Raw genomic sequence first — 16,576 nt, 5'->3', positions numbered from 1 at the left:
ACAAAGGCATTCTCTGTGCTTTTTGGCAATACATGTATTTCTGGTGATTTTTGTTCTGTTTCTGAACTTTTTTCTATTATTTCTGATTTCCTTTCATCTTTTATCAATTCAGAAAAATCTTTTTCTGCTTCTTTAATGGACTTAATTGCATGCATTGCCGTTTGTATGGCATGTTGAGAAGATTCAACCACTTGTTTTGATGATTCATTGACCTGTTTTGAAGACTCATTAACTTGTTTAGAAGATGCATTTACTTGTTTACTTGACTCCAATACTTCTTTTGAAGAATTTACAACAAGCTTGGATGACTCTGTTACTTGCTGAATTGAAATCGCCATTTGCTTCTGAGATTCTAGAACGGCCTTCACAACTTCTTGTGATGCCTCCATCATTTGATGCTCAACACTCTTATGACTATCAAAACTTCTTATGCTAGCATCTGATAATCTTCTTGGCCTGGTATTTGGCTCCGAAGATATTCTTCCACTGTCTGTTAGGGAACTTGTGCTTGAATTTTTCTTTTTCTTCTTTTTCTTTTCTATTACAATTGGTTGTAATTTTTTCTTTCCATTAGGTTGATTTTCAAATGGTAAGGATGATAATGAGGTCTGAGAACCTACTCTAGCTGATTCTTTTTCAAGAGAACTTGAAGAACCAAATCCCTCTGAAGCCTCTCGTCCATCTGGATCACTTTCTGAATCAATTGACAACCTGGATTGCATTTCTTTTTTCTTTCTTCGGACTTTCATTAGAAGTGTTGCCAAAGGTCCAATTATGTTCATGTCCTCGTAAGTGGTCTGCAAAGGCCCTTTCTTCATTTCTTCAGTTTCACTATCTTCATCCACATAGTATTTCTTTTCATCATCAAATGACTTCATACTCATTGTTTCATCAGTTTGCTTTGTGTTCACATTTACAGATATGCATGCATTTTCATCATGCAGTGAAAGCTGGTCTCCATCACATGCATATGCTTCATCATAATACTCACCCTGACTGTTAGCTCTAGGTAATGGGACTGAAATGTCCCTTTCCTTTGGTGAACTCTTTTTCTGTTTGTCAGAAGTTTTATCAGACATTACTGTGCTTCCACTAGAAGCTTCAAAGTCATCAGAGTAATAGTTGTTGTCATCTTCAGTCTTTGTCACTCCAGAAGCTTCAACACCAGTTTCCTTACTAACAAGTTTATCTTCATGTTTTTCTTGGGTTTTATTACTGTTGCTTTCTTGTTCTTCTTTCTCTGCCTCTTCCTCATTCTTTTCATTTTCCTTTTGCTTTCTTGGAGATTCAAGATCAGTCTCTATTTCAGATACTTCATCACATGTATCCATGGCACCTTCATCATCTTGGTTGATAAGACCATTCAATTCCTTAATGTTTGTATCTTTCGGATTCACATCCTCAATTTTTGCTTTGTCATCCTCATCATTCATTACTCCTAACTTACTCATTGAGGTGTCAGGAGTCCCCATTTTTTGGACCTCTTCATTAAATCTGACTTGCTTGTTTGCAGCTTTGGGATTTTGTTCTTTGCAGTCCATGCCATCTACACCATCTTTTTCATTATCTTGTGTTTGATTTTCCAAGGTATTTTCATCCTCTGAATTGCCATCATTTTCACCACGGATTCCTGAAATATGATAAACAACTCCTGCAAATAGTTATCAGGACAGAATTGTTCAAAATACTTTAAAATTCCACATCAATTAAATATTGTTTTTACATGAAAAATTTTTAAATACATATTTTTATGAGCTGACTGAAAGTCTAACCTTACTATGAGATGGTCAACATCTGGTACATTGTGGTATGTGATGGCCAAGGACTGTGTACAGGTGATTGGGAAGGTGGTAGTCACAGTTGTCAAACAACATCAGTTAATTAGTGACTTCAATTAAAAATAAGGCAAAAGGCAAGCATATGAACACAAAAAAAATGTGATTGTGCCTTGTGGTTGTTTTCGATTATTGGAAAATTTTACATGAGGGATTTTGGATAATCAATCACATTATAAAATCAAGATATCAAAACAATTTTTTAAAAAAATAAAAGCTAATAACATATTAATGTTTTTCCCCTAAAAATTTAATGTATTTTATTTGAAAAAAAAAATCTGTTTTTTTTTATCTAAATAATACATTTTACTTAAGAATCAAAAATCTTTTGTTGCAAAATTATTTTTAAAAATGTTCAAAAAATATATATATACAAAAGGCACACTGGAATGTGACTGATCTTTAATTTTGAAAAATCCCATTAATTTAGTTTTAAATCCACACATGCAGTTTTCATACCTTAACCTTGGTCAGGGAAAATAACTGATCACTTCAATATGTTATAAATCAATATCTGAATCAAAATTGATAGGAGATCTAATTATGGATTTGAAGTATTATATACCCCCTGCCAAGGAGAAAGATATGACTACGACATGATATACCTAATATCTACAAGCTTTAGGAGTTTATAACACATTGCAGTTAAAAAATGTAGAATTTTTTAAACATGTAAACTACAAATAACATTTATTATCCAAGTAAAATACATATAATTACTACTACAATATTAAATCTACAGTCTAACCTTCACAATAAAATGTAAAAACATGCAAATTACCAACATTTATCCCATTTTGATAACATTGCAATTTTTGTCTGAAATTTTCACTGACCAAGGTGTTTATAAATTGTGATAAAGTCACACAGATTTTTTCACAAACAGACAGTTCACAATGAGATTTAATCACCCCTTGGTGTAGAGTTGCCTTGACTTCCTGTTAATTAGGGAGAGTTATACATGAACATATCTACTAAACAAAAAAGAAGAAAATGAACTTGTACTTATTGGCATACTGTTTTTAATATAAAATAAAAATGGTATAAAAACAATAATGATAAAATATAAATCCAGTCCTAACTTTATAGCTAGTACATGGGGTTCCGGTACAGTCTTTGAAAGCATGTGAGTATATATACGACTGTCCCCTACTTACTGAAACTATGCTAAAAGTTAGCTTTGTAGAATGATATAGGGGTCAACAAAATTAACTTATCACATCCGGTCAAATCTATTACATGCTTCCGTCTACAAAAATCAATGTCATGTCACATTTAATGACTAATTCAACCACTAAAGCAAAGTGTTACATTCCTGTAATAATCTATGTACTGGGACATAAATCAATTGCTTTGAAAAAGGAGTCAGAGCTTGAGATTTCTGAGAAACTGACACATATGAGACTAACCTTTTTCCTCATCCTTCTTTTCCTCTTCATCATCATCAAAATCATCCTCATATTTGTCATCTACAAAGATCATTCAAGTCTTTTATGAGGACAGAACATACAGTGAACATTAAAACTGTATTTACAGTGGTATGTATTGAAGCTTTTTTTAAATTTCACATATTAGAAAATTAAAGACAACCTATTTATGTTGAATAGTAACTATCATTCCAAAGAATACAATTATCAAAACTGTATGATAAAAAATCTTGCTTATATCCCTAATATTTAATCTAGCAATCTAAATCTATGCACATTTTGATGATATACCTGTAATCAAATATTCACTATCAATAATAGGGTATTATTACAAAGAAAGTCACAAGCATATTCAAACAACACATGTACAGTTTTGTTAGGTGAGATTTAAAAATGGTAAATGATTATTATTCACTCAGACATATGAAGCCAAGCCATGAGTGAATAATAGTAACAGTGCCTCCTAAATGTGCATGTAGTTGACATCTTGATTTGACCAAGGTATTGATAAGGTCTTTTTTAAATATACTGAATTGAAGAGCATTCAAAAGTTGTGTGGTAATGGTGGGATTAAAACTGAATGACAGAATCACAGACAAATAGTCAACAACAAAGCAGGGATACCTGCTTCCTCAGGGGAGGCAACTTCTTCCTGAACTTCCTCTTTTATTACTACTTTTTGGTCATTCTTTCCCTTGGATTTATTGACTGCATTTATCAAGGATATATTGCATATAAATACATGTTACATTATCTTCGTGTAGATCTGTTTTCTTTTAAGATTACATGTACTTATTAAGTTTTAATCACTAAAGATATCTTTAACAAAATTCCACTGTTCACACAAACTAAGAAGTAATTGAATACATTAAATTTTAAGCTGGAATGATAGCTAGATTTTAATGTTCTTGAAACCCAAAGCAATATAATGAATACCCAATACATAAACAAAGTTTTACCATCACCAAAGCTTAACACACAACAAAGAAAGCATTCCTTTTGAACAAAAATTTCCATTTGCAAGCAATAAATAACTTATTTTCCTACACAACATAAAATCAACCAAACCTTATTTTCTTGACAAGCACATATAATTTTATGCAAATATTCTCTTTAAAATGCAGCAGTGATTCATTTTGATGTGCGTCCTGCGTAAATTACGCACAAATTTTACTCAGGACGCATTATTTCAATAAATGTGCATCCCAATGGACGCAATAAATTTACAGAAGGACATGTACTATTTTAAATTGTTTCGGTATAATCTGATTCAAAACTTGACCGATTGTATCATATCCACGTGCTAAGCGATATGCATGAACGATTTTAAGAGGTATAAGGTTGCCAACAACAGGTCAGATTTCACAACTGCAGTTAAAAGCAATTATCAGAAAATATTTGAAAGTTAGATAGCATAGTTCGATTATCACTGATTATGTCTATAGTGTGGAACGTTTCTGAAGCGAATGTTATACCTTTGTATTTAAGCTGTAACCTGCATGTATCATTGTTTTTTTTTCTTTTCGTTTTTTCCTTACAAGCTAAGAAGTATAAAATTTAATCATTTTTATTTCTGACTATTTGTCATTTCTTCTTAAACTTTGTTTTACTTCATTCTGCTTTTGTGCATTTTATGACTGATACGATGTGTGGGATCGTATATACGATCTAAAAATAGAACCAAAGTGCACAGTGGACAATATATTATTTTTATGACACAAAATCATGTACTCTTACTTGGACAATTGATAGTAAAAGTATAAATCATTCACAGCTACAATAAAACATTTGCACTTTCGTGCAATACCTTTTTTTATTTCACCAGAATTTCCTCTGTATCATCTAATATACGGTACCCTTGGATTTGGACGCATTGATTTTGGCACGGGACTCATTGTTGTCATTAAGAGGGGTCCTTTGGACCCATGATAACCATTTTCAAAATGAATCACTGAATGCACAATATCAAACTTGGATGGGAAGTGTTTAGTTGAATTTGGCTTTGGTGAAAAAAAAAGATGCAACAGAAAAGCTCTGTCTCTCTTTCCTAAATCTCCAATTTTTCATGCAACTAAAGAACTTAAAAGACATCTGGCATTCTACACTCTATTATATAATTGATGGTAGGCTCTAGCATGCTATAACATTGAGGTCATCTACCATTGTTTTCAACTTCCTCTTGAGGACTGGGGTCAATATATGTGTCACATTTGTTCTTTTGTTGGGTGGAATCATCCTCCACGGGAATTTCCACATTTTCCTCCTCCTCCTCCTTCACTGATTTACGGATACAGACAATTATCAGTAACTTTACTTAACAATTTACTTACATCTTAATATTAAAATGATGAGGATTTTACCACATGTATTTACATACCTTCATCACTTAGCTCTTGTACATGACGTCTATCAACAACAATGACTTCTTCTTTCAGCTGCTCAGGCTGTTTAGGGGTTTTGGTTTTTGGTGGCCTTTTCAAACTTCTTGGACTAGCTTGGGTATTAAGTTTACACCTACAAAATATTTATAAACATATTCATTTCAAAAAATGTTCCAATTAAATGTGTTATCAAAAACAAGAGGCCCATGGGCTACATCACTCACTTGAGCACTTTGGCTAGAGAAAAGCAGAAATCAGTTCAGTATTGAGAAGTTTCAATGTATAAGTGGTCCCAACATAACCCCTCCCCCCTTCCCATGATAGCAAAAATTATGAACACATAAAAAACAAAACATAAAAACAAAAACAAAAAATGTTATGATTTGAACAAACCCGAATTTACACTTACTGAGGATACTTCCAAATTTCTTTAACTAATCCTGGCTTTTGAAGATTTTTTAAGATTTCTTTCCTATCTAGGCCTATTTCTATTTAAAAGTTTGATCCCTGTTATGATCCCACCCTTCCCCAGGGGTCGTGATTTGAACAAACTTGAATCTACACTATCTGGAAATGCTTCTGTATTAAAATGACTAATTATTGCTTTGCTGTTCTTAAAAAAAAAATTTAAGATTTTTCCTATATATTCCCATTTATTTAATAAAATCCCCTGTTTTTAAAAATGCCATTAAATTTTCACTAATTCTTAATTATCTTCCCTTGAAAGGGGATGCAGCTCTTCATGTGAACAAACTTAAATTCCCTTTACCCAAGGATGCTATATGGCAAGTTTGGTTGAAATTGTCCCAGTGTTTATGGAGAGTCAAAAAGTTTACAGACAACACACAACAGATGGAAGAAAGAAGCTACTGTCTAATTTTCTTTTTCTGTAAAAAGTAAAATAAATATTCCATTTACTCACTTATAACACGGAGTAGCACCTTCTACTTTCAGTAGACTGAAATGTCCCATTTTGCCACCAAGCTTGACTCCTTTAGCATGCTTGTACTCACAGCAGGTGCTAACACGACAGTCAACTCGTCCATCAACGTAAATCGTCAGGCTGAAGGGATAGCCACGATGACGACGAGAGATAAAGCTGAAGGTGTCTGAAAAAGTCAATATATATTGATAAAAAAAAAGTCCTCTTTGCTATCATTGCTCTGTAAGAAAATAAAAACTATTAAAAGTCATTTTCAATGGGGACATTGGTGAACTCAGTTGTTACTTAAAATTTAAATGCGCCATTATAAAATGATACAGTTGATTTTTTTTTCCTTTTATCAATTTCCATGGAATTTTTTTTTTAAAAGGGGAAAAAATCATTAAAAAAATTTTTGAAATGTCTACTGAATTAAATAAATGGATTCAATGATTAAAGTACTTGCTTCCTTCCATTTATCTTGATCATGGATATTTTCTTTTCATCATATATTAAATTGTTTCAGCAAAATTGTTCTGTTTAATTTTAATTCCATTATTTCCCTTGTCCAATTTGATTTTAAATTCCTCCTTGATAAATGTACATACCCCCAGGCTTCAGGTTTTCTTTGAATACAGGAAGAGTATTTCCTCCGCAGTGTTGTTGATCAATAGTGACACTCTGGGTGGGATCATACTGATCCCGGGGTAGGGTCAGGTTAGGTCCATGATATTTCATTGTGATTTCACAAAGGGTCTGGACCTCTCCCTGGTGCATCATGGCTGGTTCCTGTCTGTGCAACATCAGAGTCCCCTGTAGAAAGCCAAAATATCACTCTGTATTGGCAATTCTGAATTTTAATACTTTGGTTTAAAAAAAAAAAATCATTGATGTCTCTATCCTAGTGAAATTTGTAAAACATATAATTCCTTCATTTAATTTCAAAAAATACTTTTTAAAAAGTGTAGGCATGATAAATCAAATATCTATGCACAAAAACATAAAATCTAGAATATACTCACATGCATTATTCAAGAGGCTATAACAATGTGTAATACTTTGCTAACAAAATGTTAGAGGTATTAAAAATACTTGTAACTAAATGAAACCTAGTACATCATATGTAAAACGTACATAAAACATGCATAAATGATTCAAGGAAACTAAACTACAAAATTTAGTAAATTCGCAGCCCTCAATCTCGCACATTTATCTTTTAACCTCATGCACACAATCTGTAGAAGAGTAAAATATAAGAATTTTTTTAAATTAAAGGATTTTTATTTTCATTTATTTATTTATTTTTTTTGTTGACAATTTGAAAATAATATCTTAAGCAAATATATCTTTGTCCAACTAGTTCTTGGTGAGTTTTATGAAATCTACAAACTAAGCCACCTTTTAAATTAAAATGAAAGTAAATGATGTGGGTCCTCTATATTAAACATGTTAACAGGAGACACCAGGTGAGAGATGTTATGCTGGCACATGCATGTTATCCCAATAACTAATTCATAAACTAAATTAAAATATCTAATGCATTTATGACTATACCTTTACAACAAAAAATGGTATATATGGGGAAAAAAAATAAGAAATCTTTATATATATTATTCTACATGCATTTTTCTGGTTTGTGTTGTTAAGCTTATTTCCCATCATCATGCAGTTAAGAAACTGAGGCATGCTATAATGAAATGTCACAAATAGTAAAGGGAATGCAGGATCTATATGCATACTTCCACAACTCTGGGTCTATTAAGAGGACGTCTTAGGTGGCCATTTGGTGGCCCACGGGTTGGGGTACCCTTCGTGGTTGGTTCTTTGTCAGAGTTAACACTGTAACTCCTCTCAGAACTTTTCTCTGATGATTGAGTTGACTGAAATCCATGTACAATAAGTATGATGTGTTATCAGTTACATGATTTCAATGAGATTAGTGACAGGACATTGACCAAACAATGGGATCATATATCACTGATACAGAAAAAAAAAAAATGTTTTTTTTCTAACCATTTGACATATATCAAATTCAAAATAAAATTTTATTATTATGGTCTTACACAAAACTTTTGAGACAGATATTAGAAGAAAAAAATGAAAACAGATGTAAGTTCAAATATCAGTCTGAACTTCAGAAAACAGAGTTGAGAAAAAAAAAAACGCTCAAAGCCAAGAAGAGACGTAAAGTACCTTCTTCTCTCTGGGGCTAATGCTGCCTCGAGGTTCTGCTGTTCTGGGGCGGGATCGTATTTGTGCACGGGACCCCACACGACTACCTCTCTGGCTCCTGGGTGGACTGGGGATGGGGGACATCAGATATGGGGACATCGACTCTTGCTCGATACGTGATAACTGCAAGGCATATTTCCTCAGGGCTGCTGAGTCAAGCTGCTCAATGATAAACAAATTCATTATTTTATCTTAGTACCCGGTACTTTTAATACATGTACTGTACATTTACATTTATGAATGAATGCTAAGCATTTTGTATGCATTCTCTCCAGTAGTTCCTGTTTGGGTTGATTCTCTTGATCACTGCTATAGAAAGACCCCTGAAGTACATTATATACTTATCAATAATTTTGGCAGTGACTATAAATGCTCTGCTGACTGCAGAGTTCATAAAGAAATACAGATAACATGTAAGGACCAATAAAGAAATACAGATTGTCTATAAGGACTTACAGCATACAGATGTTTGGTGTCCAAATCCTCTGGTCGGGCTTTCTTTGTTCTGAATTCTTCACGGCCATTTGGGCTTAAACGACGTCCATGTTCATCCACATACACAATCTAAGTAATGTCAAGAGACAAATCAATAATTTTTTTTTAAAAAAAAGGTATTTAAACATTCATTTTAAAATATCATGCATTACATATTTTAATAATTCATTGTATTTCAGGATCTTTAATGTATTTTCATTTGAGTTAAATACTGTTATTTCTAATTGACATAAAAATCAATAAAGTTAGTTTAGTATCTTGATTAAAAGTTAATGCTTTCAAAGGAAATATGTTTATTCAACACAACTGTTTGTACACCATTAGACCTGTCAAAGCATGCAAGCGTATTACATTAAATTAGTCAAACTACTGTAGACTTCAACTGTTTCTAAATATATGTAATGAATAAACTGTCAAATTCAACTTGAATCTTATAAATCTTTTTCAATTTAAATTAGTTAAGTTATGTTTAATTTACTTTTCTCTCTATTAAAATACGATAATAAATATAAGCAACATGAATGTTACAAAGATCTAAATAAAACAATTAACCAGCCTAGCTAACCAGTACTGCAGTAAACTATATAGATAGTATGTGTATATGTAATACATTGTATATGTTACATATGGATAAAGTGAAGAGAATTAAATAATTGCCATGGAATTGTGCAACTTTTTACAGTGTCAGAGTTTAGTTTAGTTATCTTTTCTTCATGCATTTCAACCTTAGTTTATTTTGCTCCTTGCATATGTGTTATGTATATAAGGACTACATATTAGCTGGTCCCCGTGTAACTTACACCAGCATCGTACTGATTTGTAGATGGAGCACTCTGTGGCCTATATCTCTGGTCATTGGCTGTATCAGGGCGACTGGCAGATCGACTTGAACGCAGCGATAAATATGGCAATATCTCCTCATCCCCTTTTCTCCCTCTCGAGCTCTAGCATTAAAAAGCGTTAACTGATACAGAAAACAAATCACACATACACTATTAAAAGGTTAGTTAAAGCTGTATCATATGGTTATCATGTCAATCACACCATCATTCTAGAATTCAAGGATTAAATGGCCACTTCTGGTATCATGCAATTATACAGATACTGGGGTGTCAACTGGCTTTGAAATATTGTCAGGACTACAATACTATGCACATAAAAACTTAAATAATGGTTGTTATATCATCCCATCTCCAGAAAATCAATAAGTCGCATGGAAATTCCACTAGAAACAATGTTACTGATCGGAACAGACATTGGAAAAGCTACAATCCATTAATAATTCATCACAATCTTAGCACAAGGCCTGAGTTTAATTATGTCTTGGGCAATGTCATATATTTTCTATATTAATAATCATTTTGGAATCCCTATACCTGAGTGGAACCATTAATGATATTTAGTTTTATGTAGTATTTTTTTTGTTTTATTACATGTAAGTAAGTGCCCATGCAGTCTATTGACAGGTCAAAAGACTAAGTACTTAGATAATTACTGCCATGAAATGTACTTTGTAAAATTGGATCCAGGGGGTCTTTATATTCTATGACATATACATGTACACTAATAATTATTTAATTAAGCTGAGATGAATTTTTATTCTACAGATCAGATTACGATCTACCTTTTCAAACATTAAGTATTTATTGGTTGGCTGTTCTCATTGTCCAAAATTTTATTGTGATTTTAAGCAAGTGTACCTCAAGCAGTTCTAACTAAATTGAGATTATAATCTTATAAAGCTTTTAATCCTTCCAGGGAACAAAGGAGTGTAAGATTTCAGATCAAATTTAAATCGGACAAAAATCTTTGATAACATTGCACCCTAATCGAACAATGTTAAAAACATCATCTTTAAAACTGCATGCACCTATTTACTTTCACCAACCAGCTATGTAGTGCACAATGCTATCAACATGCAGCAACCATTAATTGTAAATTGATGTTTAAATGATATGACTTTATTGATCCCTTGCTAATTGTTTATTGAGAATAAAAAAAAAACAAAACTGGAACCACTCTCATTCAGAAAATCATTAGTACATTCTTTCAGTACAATTTGTTTTCTGCAATTTCTTTGCCAACAAAGAAATTTTATTGAATGGTCAATTGACTAACAAAGCAAACCCACCAATATGTACATGTATCATGAAAAAGCTGTTAGTACACAAGAAAAACAATCAAGCTAAACCATCAGAGACATCTATAAAGGATGATGTGTCTTAAAACCAACTTTTTCCTCCTCTTCCTCTTCCTCCACGGGGGGTGGTGGGGATGGGGTTGGGGGCCGAGGGATCGGTTTTGCTCGGGGTGACAGAAGAGGCAGTAAGTAACTGTCACTGCGATTGTGATCAGCCTAGAAGAGTCAGTGTCAAGAATGTATGCTAGCTTCTGATAAATGTTGAAATCCAAAAATAATTAACAGTTTAGCGTGATTAAAAATTCCTATTTCTGTTCACGAAAAAAAAATTAACCATACAAACTGCGAAGAAATTGGCATTATTTTCAATAAAGCTTTCTGTATAAAGTCCAACATAATATTTTTAAAATTTAAAAAATCCTTAAAATATAAATCAATCAATTTTCAAGTCATGCATTTAATTTTATGTAAAATTCTTCATTATGGTGACGTGCTTATTGTTAAAATCAATTTAAATTCCTGTGCATACAGAATCTGATAATGATGCCTAATAGATAGAGAATCGAGTGAACATGGAATCTTTTCCATGCCTTGTTAAGTAGTCTTCTGTTATTCAGTAAGACCAGGAGGAAATCAATATAACTTTGGTCCTGATTAATTAATCAAGAAGAGTGATCAAATCAATCTAATGTACCTCAAAATGCTCAACTGGATAGAGATTCATTGCATTATTATATTACTGATCAAGCTATTTTGAGAAAGAGATATACTAGTATGTACAATGTATACATAATAAAAAACAAAAGGCATTAACTATTAATTGATTAATTGATAATGAATGAATACTGAGTTTGATTTTTTGGGTATATAAATGTGCATTTTTTTTTCTTTATGAACCTCAATTTTAATCATTTAAAATCATTAATGTACATACATATTAATCTCAGGAGCACCTCAAAGAAAATTTAAGTACATACATGTATAAGTATTTATTTATATAGAGAAATATCTTGGATTGTAATTATATTTGCAGAAAATGAATTACATGTATAATATAGTATAGAAACTAAAGGGAGATAACCTCTATGATCCAGTACACAATAAACATGCAGATGGGTAATAATGACACCATTTATCCAATAGCAATTGATAGATCTATAAACTCCAACTGAGAGAGACAGCTGACTATAGACATGCTTAGCTTTACTAGCAATAGTACTGGACAGCATCCCAATGATGGAGCCATTGTCTAATTAATGACCTACTCTACACGAGACTGGTATTGCCATATACAGATAAATATACTAATGCAGTGGAAAGCAAATATCAGAATTGTCCTGTGAATTTGTCTCTCACCCGATAACGATTTCTACCAATTTTCTCCTCTTTAACAACTGTTTTATCCTAGATGCATATTTCATTTATATACTAGAATGATTGCCATTATAATAACTTATTCTATAACCTAATTCAGTGTTCATCCAATCAATAAGTTTGAATTTTTTTCATCATTAATTTTAATTTTCCTTCTTCAAAAATATTTTAAAAATGTTTCAACTTATAACCATATCACTAAGGTCTAATTATGTCAAATATTTTCCCCTTGAATTAATCTTCAGTTTGCTTAAAAATAAAACATTTCTATCTCAACATCTATTTCAGACATCTTATTCTAACAAAAAAGTAGAACCTCTGTGTATGTGTCAGTAAGAAGCTTACCCGGACTCTCCTTACGACTTCAATCTTAGCAATTTCCTCCAGCTTTCTCCGGATTTCTACCTGTCGATTGCGTTCCATGTCCAATGTCTTATGAACAATGGCTTGTGCCAGCATATCTTTTACGTGCTTTTTGTGCTCTTTCCTGGCCATGTTCAGGCGATACTGATTTTCTGATATTAATTCTCCATGTTTGTTGACCTGCAATAAAATTATTACCAATTTTCTAACCCAGTAAATACACAAATAATTTTTTTTCATCAGATTCTTCTCTAATTTTCAATGGATTTCTCAGATACAGGTAATTTAATTTTTTTTCATCAGATTCTTCTCTAATTTTCAATGGATTTCTCAGATACAGGTAATTTGAAGGATGAAAAAAAATGATTTAGAGCAGTTATCTTTGTGCCAAAGGGCATTCTTTGAGAAAAATTCATACAAATTGTATCAATTAGAGATTCCAATTAAAAGTTTTACACCACTGATAATAAAACATTTATGATAAAGTTATTCAGTTACAAATAAACTTGACATAATCAGCTTCAAAGCATACACACTGTATTTGAAATCAACTTTCTTAAATGTAATCACTATATTTCCTACCAGTCCAGACTTGCGCAGATGCCTCCTCATTCGAGTGTTGGAGAAGTAGCCAGCCAGGTTCTTGTCTGTCAGACTGTTATAGGTGGCCAAAGGCCTGAAATCAAACAGAAAAGAAGTCAGAAAATAAAAAGTCTACAGAGCATATTAAGACATGATATCAAAGTAAAACAAAAGATCAGAGTCTTAATGGCAAAGTCCGTCAGATATTAAGTAAAACTAACTATATAAATAACTTGTTTTAAAACAATGAAATTACAATTTATTACCTTAATTAAGATACATTGGATACAAATTAATTTGTAAAATTAATGCAATGTGTCAAATAAGACAGAATTGAACCCTTAATAAATCTTACTAAAATAATGCTGAACATATTTTATAAGAAAAATGAACACTGATTTATTTTCTGACTTGATTTGATATGAATTCTGAGATTCTGTGATTTCTGTCTTCAGACTCATAATTCAAAGGCATTTTTCCATGAAAGCCAACATTACATAGAGCCTCTTAATCTCATTTGTAGTGATAAGGAGCATTACACCCTTTCCCTTTTGACATATAGCAAACAGATTATTCAAATGAGAGACAGTGTTGTATGGGGTATACCAGGATATCTCCAAACTGTCAGGTTTAACCAGGTATTTGTTGGCACAAATATTGATTAAAAGTTAAACATGGAAACCAGAATAGACATATGTTTGTTCTATGTAAACAAAAAAATTTAATAATTAAAACATTGTCGATGTGAAATAGTGTATTCATTCCAGTACACATCCTAGGTACTTAAGATTTTGGTAGAAAAGAGTTGTAACTTGTAAGAAAAAAAAATTAAAATTTTTATCAACTAATAACAAGCCCATGGGCCTTAAGGGTCACCTGAGTTTTTCCCCAAACCTTTTTTTATGATCTCTTTTATCATTGACACTGATTTGCAAAACTTTTGTGCATCCTTACAAATGCTTACAGCTTTTGCTTAATATGTTAAACAAAAAAAAAGGAGTGAACAAATACACCATAAAAATATTTATTTTGAAATCCTCTAAATTACATACTATACTTATGATAATTATATGCCCTATAGTCCATCACTTGAATTCATAAGATTCCATGCTGCATTATGATACCTATTTTAAATTCGGCAATTCATTTTAGTACAAAAAGAAAGCTTTCACATAAGTTTTGTCATGTCTCAACACAAATACTATATAAAGCCCAAAGTACCACATTCCTCCCTCCTTTAACAGAATTTAACCTTCAAGACACACAACTGAGCACAAGTTCACCTTGTCAGAAATTATCAATTTACACATAATCTGAAAATGGGCCCCAACTAGCCACCAAAAATAGTAAGAAAGGAGGAGTGAATAAAGAAAATATGAAATGGAACCCTGAGGACCCTTGCATCACTCAAGTCACGTGCTGTAACCACTGAGCTATTCTGGCCAATATCCATGTAAAGCCATAACAACCACAACCTTATCATAGTGATAATTTTCTTTGTAAAAGTATGATTCAAGCAAACTAAGCCTCTTCTCTATGTTGATGATTTACCCCTTTTTCTGATATCTAATGACTAACAAATTCATTTAAACATTTTGTTTTTGAAACAAGTGTTTATCATTATATATGTATTCTTTAATATGAACTTTTCAGAAAATACTTGAAATTACAGACATGAGGTCTGGTGTTCAATTTCTTGGATTTTATATACATGTATTTCATTTTTATTCATGTTTTTATTATATTGTACACAAATTGTCTAACTACCCATATTAATTTTTCAATGACTTGATAGCAAGAGACACAAAGTAATTCCCCAAAATAATCTAAGGGTATTATGTTCTCAGCTCTCATAAAAAAAATCAAATGCAGCATAAATTTTATTCTCTGTGTGACACCATGTTTTACCTTTGATATATACTATTTTGCTAGTTTTAAAAGGACTTGGATGCCTGGGCAGACAGGAGTTTGTCTAGCTACTCTACTGATAAACTTTCAAGTATTTTTCCTTTTATTGTCAGCTTCTAACTTTCATGATTTTACTTCAGAATTGCATTTAATAAATTGAAGAAACAATTAAACACTGATTTCTATAAATACCCTTTAGCCCTTATTTTAATAACCAAGACCGTGCATGGAGCCCTATGAGATGGACTGATGGAACATGCAAAGAATTGACAGAATTGGGAGAATGCGTGATGGGACCCACAACAATGTTTATATATTGTATTGAAAATATATATTCTTACAAAAGAGCTTAAAAATGAAAAGTGTTCATGTCAGAAACTGACGACAAAATAATTTAATTATTACAGCCAAAAGCTATAGGCCATATCGATTAAGATTATACAAGCCCCATCAATTCATTCACTTCATTTTATCTCTACTATAAGGATTGAAAATGGAAAATTACTTTGGGTTTTTTGCCTGAAAATACATGTAAGAGGCATTTGACTGACGTTTTCTCACATTTTATTTTGTAATTTTCACATATAGGAACATTTATATCAACTTACCCTTCGTACACGTGACTCATTTTTTAAAACTGCTTTTTTCTTCTTTGTGAATTAAGCGTTTTATCAAATATCCCTGTTTAGAAATCTACTCCATGATGGTATGGAAAAAAATCTTTGAACAACAGCTTTCAACAAAGCTCGTCGCCGGGGTGAGCCACGTGATCAAACAAAGTGCGAGGCTTTCGGTTATCCTCTAATTTTTTCCCATCATGTCCTCCGGTAATACGGAAGTTTCAAAACTAGCGCTACACACCAAAAGAATAATAAAAATGGATTGATTATTTCCGGATAATTCATTTTATTGTCTTT

The 16,576-nt window shown here is 32.1% G+C and overlaps 1 protein-coding gene across 1 annotated transcript in view; it reads right to left on the bottom strand.

Moving 5' to 3' along the window:
• Nucleotides 1–16,402, bottom strand: part of LOC133189935 (glutamate-rich protein 3-like) — a 29,217-nt gene extending 12,815 nt beyond the window's left edge. Inside the window, exons 1-11 of the mRNA XM_061325376.1 lie at nt 16,268–16,402; nt 13,752–13,845; nt 13,152–13,349; nt 10,093–10,236; nt 9,254–9,361; nt 8,759–8,956; nt 8,305–8,445; nt 7,174–7,378; nt 6,566–6,752; nt 5,640–5,776; nt 3,245–3,304 (exon numbers count right to left, since the gene is read on the bottom strand). Coding sequence (XP_061181360.1) covers nt 3,245–3,304; nt 5,640–5,776; nt 6,566–6,752; nt 7,174–7,378; nt 8,305–8,445; nt 8,759–8,956; nt 9,254–9,361; nt 10,093–10,236; nt 13,152–13,349; nt 13,752–13,845; nt 16,268–16,287 — 1,492 coding nt within the window. The 5' untranslated portion in view covers nt 16,288–16,402. The remainder of the gene's footprint in view (nt 1–3,244; nt 3,305–5,639; nt 5,777–6,565; nt 6,753–7,173; nt 7,379–8,304; nt 8,446–8,758; nt 8,957–9,253; nt 9,362–10,092; nt 10,237–13,151; nt 13,350–13,751; nt 13,846–16,267) is intronic.
• Between the last annotated feature and the right edge of the window lie 174 nt (nt 16,403–16,576).

The sequence above is a fragment of the Saccostrea echinata genome, unplaced genomic scaffold, assembly GCF_033153115.1.
Source record: "Saccostrea echinata isolate AGI-Se365-2 ecotype Australia unplaced genomic scaffold, CSIRO_AGI_Sech_v1 ptg000020l, whole genome shotgun sequence".
In the NCBI taxonomy this organism is placed as follows: Eukaryota; Metazoa; Mollusca; class Bivalvia; order Ostreida; family Ostreidae; genus Saccostrea; species Saccostrea echinata.
Note: the sequence above shows the minus strand (reverse complement) of the source record. Positions and strands in the feature narration are given on the sequence as shown.